At 39.8% G+C, this 7,811-nt stretch overlaps 1 protein-coding gene and 1 long non-coding RNA gene across 2 annotated transcripts; both read left to right on the top strand.

The window, feature by feature from the left end:
• The first annotated feature begins 391 nt into the window (after positions 1 to 391).
• Positions 392 to 4,970, top strand: LOC112279710 (putative glycosyltransferase At5g25310). The gene is made up of 5 exons (XM_024514386.3): positions 392 to 1,512; positions 1,649 to 2,204; positions 2,320 to 2,465; positions 2,876 to 3,227; positions 3,489 to 4,970. The coding sequence occupies exons 2-5, from the start codon at positions 1,677 to 1,679 to the stop codon at positions 4,194 to 4,196; spliced, it is 1,734 nt and encodes a 577-aa protein (XP_024370154.1). The 5' UTR covers positions 392 to 1,512; positions 1,649 to 1,676; the 3' UTR covers positions 4,197 to 4,970.
• A 60-nt stretch (positions 4,971 to 5,030) lies between these two features.
• On the top strand, positions 5,031 to 7,070 carry LOC149989606 (uncharacterized). Its single transcript, XR_016502341.1, has 3 exons — positions 5,031 to 5,307; positions 5,938 to 6,130; positions 6,431 to 7,070. It is a non-coding gene; the product is annotated as an uncharacterized LOC149989606 (long non-coding RNA).
• Positions 7,071 to 7,811: the final 741 nt, after the last annotated feature.

Raw genomic sequence — 7,811 nt, 5'->3', positions numbered from 1 at the left:
GTGATCTATATAGAGTGGTGGAAGAATGATGGGGTATGAATGAAGCAGCAAGAGCAGCAGCCTCATGTTCCGATGATTGCCCAATCTCATATGAACTTTGATGATATCCCTCTTTCTTGTTACACTGTGATAATAAGTCCGCCCCCCCTTAATTTTTAGCTAGTATCTATTCATTCGTCAAGGATTGCCCCACTCCGCTGAATTATTACATCCATCCATTATTCATTTATTATAGGATGAACGTGGTGCTGGGGTGATGAATGAAGCAGCAGCTGTCGCAGGAGAGAGACAGCGGCGGGGCGAGGATGAGCGGGGGCTGGGGTAGGAGGCCATCATGAATGGGACAACACTCTCTCTCTCTCTCTCTCTCTCTCTCTATCCCTCACTCACTCTTCCGCCGCCTCCATCATTTGCAGATTCGCTGCTGCTGCTGCCTGCATGCAGTGTTGTTGTTGTAGTTGTTGTATCCCATCACACCGCTCATGTCGCTCTCTCGTGCTCAAATTCCCTCCCTCCCTCCGCACCATTTTGAACCTACCCGTTTGAATTCCCCTCCCCTTCCAGAGAATTGATTTTCTTTAGCTTCGCAGCTTTCTTCCTTCACTCGTTCCCGGCCCCAAGGCTCGCAGGTTCATCGTGTCTCTTCACTCCAGCCTCACTCGTAGCTTCAGTCTTTAGAGACATTACATGTAAATTAGGGAGAGCATGTTACCTTGATGATTTAGAGAAGAACTTCGAGCGGATCTGGAGGTGGCGTGCGGCGATGCGACGTCGTCGTACGCCTGAAAAGAATATGTGATGGTATGGACGAGAGTTGTGAACGTTTGCCCGTTGCTTTGAATGTTGCGCGCCCGGGGTTGAAGTGTCAACGAGATTATGCCTTCGTAATCAGAGTGGCGTGGCGTGTTTGGTCTGCGAAATAGAACGTTGTAGTGCTTGGATTTTCTTGGCATCCTGTTGACTGCTGTGTCAAATTTTGTTTTGAAGTTCAGGCGCGGCGCATGGTGCTGAATTAGAGAGACTTCTAGCGTTTGAGGATTCTTTTATGACCATTTTGTGCCATGTCATTTAAGAAAATGATCAGTGAGCTTTTAGTTTCGGGGTGTACGTTTTTCTTCTAATTCTATGCATCCCGACCTCCAATCCGCATCGAAATATGTGCAGCAGTGCTTTTTTGCAAGATGATGTAAAACTAAAGTAGTTGGCGATCATCAAATCGTGTGATGCAATTGCAAGCAGCTTGCCCGAATTGTAGCCGAAGGAATTGGAAAATGCTTAACTGCTTTCAGGAGTGACCTGAATCAATCTACCGTGATTCGTACATACTATTTCCAGAACCAGCGTCACGAAACCAATCTTCAAAGTGCCTCGGGTTACAGGCTTTTGGGAAGACCTTGTCTATATTCTTCTAAAGAAAGTCGCCTCTTGCAACCCAGCGTCGACGCAGCAGGCTTGGCCGCGGGTTGGATTTAGTTCCTAATTCTCTTTCAACGATTATTTCTCAAAACGAAGGTGCGCTGGAACCGTACCTAGGCAATCGTTTTGACTGTTTCCTCTTTGAGAAATCAGATCATTTAGATCGCAGGTCACTCGGCATCTGTAACGGCTCCAACATATACATTTCATAACCAGGCTGAGCTGATTACAGAATTCGGGCACAAGTATACCCGCCAAGGATGAGTAGCTTCCCAAATTCAGAATGGTCCGCACAATACGACGAGGAAGCTGCAATTGACGCTCCAATCCAGGAGCATGTAATGCAATCCTTCAGTACATCTTCTAGCGTTGGCTTCAGCTACAATGAGCAGGGCATGCTAAATAGAGGAAGGAAAGGTTTCAGGGGCATGCAACAGGAGAAAAATGAATATCGCCAATCTTTCTATCACTTGCAACATCGGTATACAAAGATGATCACCTTACCTGTAGTCGTCATCGCTATTAGTGTGATCGGATTGTTTTTTGCACTAATTTCATTCCGCGGATTTTTCCATCCAACGATGAAGGCAGCAGGGGCTCAGTCAGGGCATCGAGGTAGAATATTTAAAGATCTTGCAGTTGCGGCAGTTGACCGTAACAGTCTTGGCGATAAAAATCAGGCACAGCGATTCCTTGACCTTGAATACCACACCAATCAGACGCGAGTTGGAAGAACTGGAAGGATATTCAGACGAAGAGTTCTGGACTCGCTTCAGGGAATGCTTTGGGTACGCTCATTACATCACCTTCGTATACTTCGTAATGTCTTTGTTTGATTGCCAACGATCCAATACTATCTTGACGGCTGACTGCTTACACCTTATGAGTTTTTGGTGCTTGCAGGGCACCTCCCATCCGCCTCGAAATTCTCAATTGAGGAAGGCTTACTTGAGGACAATCAGAGACACTAGAGGCAAGGAAGAGAACCTTTACTCATCCGAGGACATGTTGCATGCAGAAGTGTATCACAATTTCACATATTTTAAAGAGTGAGTGCAGCTCTCCTCAGCTTAAAAACATTTATATATATATATATATATATATCTGTGGATCATTTTGGTTGTCACTCTTTCTTGGCTTTCGTTGCAGCAAAGACTGAGCATCTTCCAGTCTCAGATACTAAATAGACTGGACGGTGTATCTCTGCAAATCTGTATTTGGATCTCTGACAGTAGCTGTGCACGGTTTCTTGACCCTACAACCTGATCTCTTGATCTCGATTAATGTATTTCGGGTTGATTCAAGATTTTCTAAGCTTTTGACTATTTCGGTATTTTTCATCACTTGATATCGTGGCTGAAGTTTGAACGTCCTTTTTTTTTCTGAATGCATCAAGTTTTTTTCATTACTGACCTCCTTTGAACACTAGACCCTCACCCCAGGTATGCTTTTGTATCAGGAGATATGCAGAAATGAACAAGACTTTCAAGATCTACGTGTACAGAGATGGATTCAAGCCACTTGTGCATGGAGCCAAAACAGGGGGGATTTATGCAACCGAGGGACTCTTCTTGAAGCGCATGGAGGACTCTAATAACAGATTCACTGTTTCTGAACCATCAAAAGCGCACATGTTTCTGCTTCCGTACAGCGTTCGCCAGATGGTGGATATTTTACAAGATCCATACTCGCGTAGTATGCGGCCATTGAAAACCTTCATCTCAAACTACGTTGACACACTGGCATCCAAGTATCCTTACTGGAACAGAACACATGGTGCTGACCATTTTTTTGTGTCTTGTCACGACTGGGTATGTACCTTCATCAATGCATCTCTGCCCATGTTACTATGATGATTTTAGAGTTGCGCAATATCTTTATCTCTAGGAAAAGTATTTCAAGCAGTTTCGACTACTTGTGCGAATTTTTTGGGAGATGTTGGAGATGGTAATCTTGAACCTCATATCCTAATTATGCTTTTGAAATAACTCTCAACTTTCATCGACTAAACTCCTACGTACACAAATCAAAGCACCTTTTGCACTGATTACTTCCCTATTTGATTCATGCAGGCACCACTTTCAACAATGCTTCATGGCGAACTTCACACAAACTCAATGAAAGTGGTTTGCAATGCTGATCTCACAGTGAACTTCGATATAGAGAAGGATGTTTCCATTCCACAGACGCTAAAGGGTGGAAATCAGTCGGACTTAGATGTCGGTAGTCTGGGACCAGAAGAGCGAGATTTTTTAGCATTTTATGCTGGCCAAATGCACGGCACTGTGCGACCAGTGCTTCTGGATTACTGGAAAGGCAAAGACCCTACTATGAAGGTCTACGAGGTCCTACCTTCTGATATTGCCGTAAATATCTCATATGCTCAGCACATGAAACGGAGCAGGTATTGTTTGTGCCCTAAAGGTTTTGAGGTAAATAGTCCCAGGATTGTGGAGGCCATTTTGAGTGGCTGTGTCCCTGTTATCATAGCTGACAACTTTGTGCTCCCTTATAATGATGTGCTGGATTGGACGAAGTTTTCCGTCACTGTACCGGAGGAGGACATTCCTGACTTGAAAAAGATTTTGAGCAGCATATCGAACGTTACTTACCGCTCGATGCAACGACGCCTGAGGTACATAAGAAGGCATTTTCTTTGGCTCGAAGATCCTGAAGACACACAGTATGATTCATTTCACATGACATTGTATTCTATTTGGAGACAAAGCATGAACTTGCGCAGGAGAAAACCAGAAATTTTCCAGGAACGCATGAGTTAGATGAAAGCCGCATACGAAGATTAATCACAACTCCTAGTGTGCGTAAACAGAGATCCGTTCGCCTGATCCTTACTCTGGGCTCGTGCCATTTCCAGCCTCTGAATGTTCCGTTTTAAATGCCTCCAATAAGCGGCTACTTGCCACTCCAAGCAATTTCCACTTTTAAACCCCTGAGGAATCGAGATTTGAACCGTTGGCAGGGATGCGAAAAGTGCACAAAATGTGTTAACATCGTGAACCATGACTGAGAGCTGTTGGATATTGCCATTGCAGCTTTACTTAACCATGGGTGTACACTAGAAATGCCCCAATATACGCGACACCAGTGACTTGTGCTAACATGTACTGTAGATTATCCCCTGATGTATTTTTAGCATGTACGTGTTCAAAACATGTGACTACAAGTTCCCAGTGTCGAATCTATGAACTTAGTGTAGATTGCTCGATCACGTAGGATCCGATTAGTCTTGATAGAGATTCTGGAGATTCTTCAACATCTTCCTGTTCAGATACACAACATGAGAATAGCTAGCAAATTGCGTAGAATGCGGATGAAATCATAACGTTAGTACTAGATGTTGGAGAAGTAAGCGCATTGAGGTGACTTCTTGTAACTTGAACTTCATGTGCAATGTGTAAGCTTCGTTGAAATGATGACCTCATCCCCACTCTTGGTGCATCTAATTTTCATTAGGCTCTACGACTGCAGACTTGGGTATTTATGATATCGCCCATCATATACACAACTTGCATCAATAAAATACTTGTTGTATTCGTGATCTTGCAGCTTTAAGACGTAGATGAATTGCATAAAGTAATGTGGTTTGAGCTACCACTTAAATACTAACCGTTACAGTTGTTGGCTGCTGAGCTTACCCCGCAACGTGCAACCGGGTGATGTTGAAAGTATTGTACTCAAGGACTATTAATTATGGAGAAGCGAGGCAATTACTAAATAGGAAGATCACGCAATGTATCAGGCTACCGAAAGCTTAGATTCGGGCGAATGGCTGGCCCCGAGATGTTTCAATGTACACACCGTCAATTCTGTTCCTTGTAGTGGCGAAACTAATTTCTATCTCTAACCGACGATTGCCTAAAGAAAGTGCTGGTTAGTTTTTTACCACCCGTCACCATGCATGCTCTCCATGATTATGCTTTCTGAACACACTATTATTCTGCAAAACTCGTATCGTTCAATGTCGTTAGGAGTGAGAAAATGACTCTAGATTAGTAAGCATTTCATCTATGGCAATCAATGACTCAGATTACCATAAGGATGGAAGCGTAGTAAATAAAAGAATCAATTTTGTTCAGACTTCATTCTACTCTTTGTAGATGTTAAAAATTGGTGCGAAGCATCTACAAAATTCAAGAGTCTATTCTTAAGTAATGGGTGAGCTGCTCAGCGTCTCTATGTGCACGTGTGTATCCAAGGGTGAGTAGCTTCAACTCCAAGCGAGAATGCTAACAGTTTCAAAACTTTTATTAGACATTATGGTGATATCATATAAAAATGACACGGATTTGACTCTTGTTCCACAAATGATTGCACAAAAATGAAAGATTTTTAAGTTGATATGCTTGATAAAAAGCATTTGGATTGTAGGTTTGTTTGTCTTTTTACTCTTAATGCTAAATGGGACTGCGTTCTTGCAGAGCGTTGGTACGTATCAAGTTAGTATTACAATTTTTTATATTTCTTTATATTAGTTGTAGTTTTCGTATCCTATATGTGCAGCAGGTTGGAAGCATGCTTGGCCCTCCCATTCCGTTGACTTATGATCTAGGGAGCACAGTTCAACTTGGTTCGATTTCCGGAGTCTGGACCGTGTAAACCTGTTCTTTGGAGGTGATTCGAGAATGAAACTTGCTTAAAGTGAAACGCGTTGAGAATTACGGGGTTTTGCTGGTTATGAGCTAAATTAGCTCGGGTATGTCCGTCTACTTTTTGGTCTGAATGTCTCCACTTGAATTACTGTTTCATGGCAACCCAGGACATTGGTACTCACCTATCACAGTGCCACAATTTCCATCTCTGCAAGAGCGAACTCTGTGTCGACTTAAAAAATGTCACTCTTCTGCAATAGGTTCAGAGACCCCTGGTGTTCACAGACAAGATTGGTCGAAGGACCATGGGTTCAATCCTGTTTGTGAACACCATAGGTATTATATGGGTAGTCACATTGCGACCAGGCATGTCGAGCTCGTTTAATCCACTCTAACATTTGCAGGTTCGCAAGAGATGAGAGTGAGGCAGTAATATTCCAGGGATCGTCTGCTCAGGATCAACAAACACATTAGAAAGGCTGCTTGTGCATCACCTGGTTGCTGTAAAGAATGGGAATGATGCTAGTCTTAGTGGAGAGCGGCCACCACTTTTTATTTTCTTGAAATCGATTCCATTGAGTTCTTAAGAAAGCGCTGCAACTATCTCCAGGTGCAATGCCACTCTCCATACCTCAAAATCAATTATAACTCAGAGTTTTATCTTTATATGTTTATTTTCATGCAAATGTAGGGTCGTTCGGTCAAATAGAAGCTAATCTTTGTAAAATGCATTCGTGACATTGGACCTCAAAGAAAAATTGATAGTACTGTCCATTCATGGTCCAATTAAAAAACAAATGTTTTATGTTATAGAATGTTGTCATAATTTTAAAAATAGATAGAAACATAAAATTTAGTTAGAGATATTTTATTTATAAATTGATAAAACTTAAAGAGGTTCAAATTATTTAATAAATTTTATTAAAGATGAAATATATTTTTGAGATAAAAAATATTATTGATTATGTATTAAATATTTGGATAAATAAATAGTCATTGTAAGGATTTATCTTTACAACCTATACTTTTTACAGATTAAAGAAAGTTCACATGTCTGATCTATGAATTTATTTTTGTTTGACTTAACAAGAAAATTTAGAAAAACAGTATTTTGCAAATAGAAGTATATCTACAACACACTCAAATGCTTTATTATATATGATAGTAAACAAGTAGGTACCTAAGATTCAAAGTCAAAGTGATGAAGTTTTAAAATTAAGATTTTAAATTTAGTATCTTTTAATATTATATGTTTTATATTGTTATATTTATATGACTTATATTGTATTTTCCATTACATGTATATCTACTTATTGGATGTTCTTCTAGCATTGTAAAACAATTAAAATTTTTACTAAAATGTCTAAAACTTATATATTATAAAACATATAATATATTATTATTATTATTATTATTATTGTTAATAATGTCTAAAACATATAATATTATTATTATTATTTTGAATATTTTAAGAATCATTAGAATAATTTACAAGCTACTCCAAGCATTTATATGGTATTTTAGATTATAGAATCTTCAAATAGCTTAAAGAAGCTTTTATAAGACTTTAATTTTTTTTTGAATATAATAAAAAAATATAGACATAACTAATAACTTGAAAAGATTTTAGAAGACTATTTGAAGTTTCTAGAAACTTAAAAAAATTATCAAATATTTTGAGATATTATTGAAGGTTCTAAAATGTCTTAGAAATTTCTTAAGATCCAAAAAATTTAAAATGTATACCTAAAATATTATAGAAGATATTTAAGGCCAAATTCTCTT

Source organism: Physcomitrium patens, chromosome 3, assembly GCF_059467195.1.
Source record: "Physcomitrium patens ecotype Gransden chromosome 3, ASM5946719v1, whole genome shotgun sequence".
Classification (NCBI taxonomy): Eukaryota; Viridiplantae; Streptophyta; class Bryopsida; order Funariales; family Funariaceae; genus Physcomitrium; species Physcomitrium patens.
The sequence above is the reverse complement of the archived record's forward strand: the minus strand, read 5'-3'. Positions and strand labels throughout refer to the sequence as shown.

Coding starts and splice junctions, on each gene's coding strand:
- LOC112279710 (XM_024514386.3), top strand. CDS start 1,677: ATGAGTAGCTTCCCAAATTCAGAATGGTCCGCACAATACGACGAGGAA. Junction 2,205..2,319: donor CGCTTCAGGGAATGCTTTGG/GTACGCTCATTA, acceptor TGGTGCTTGCAG/GGCACCTCCCATCCGCCTCG. Junction 2,466..2,875: donor AATTTCACATATTTTAAAGA/GTGAGTGCAGCT, acceptor CTTTTGTATCAG/GAGATATGCAGAAATGAACA.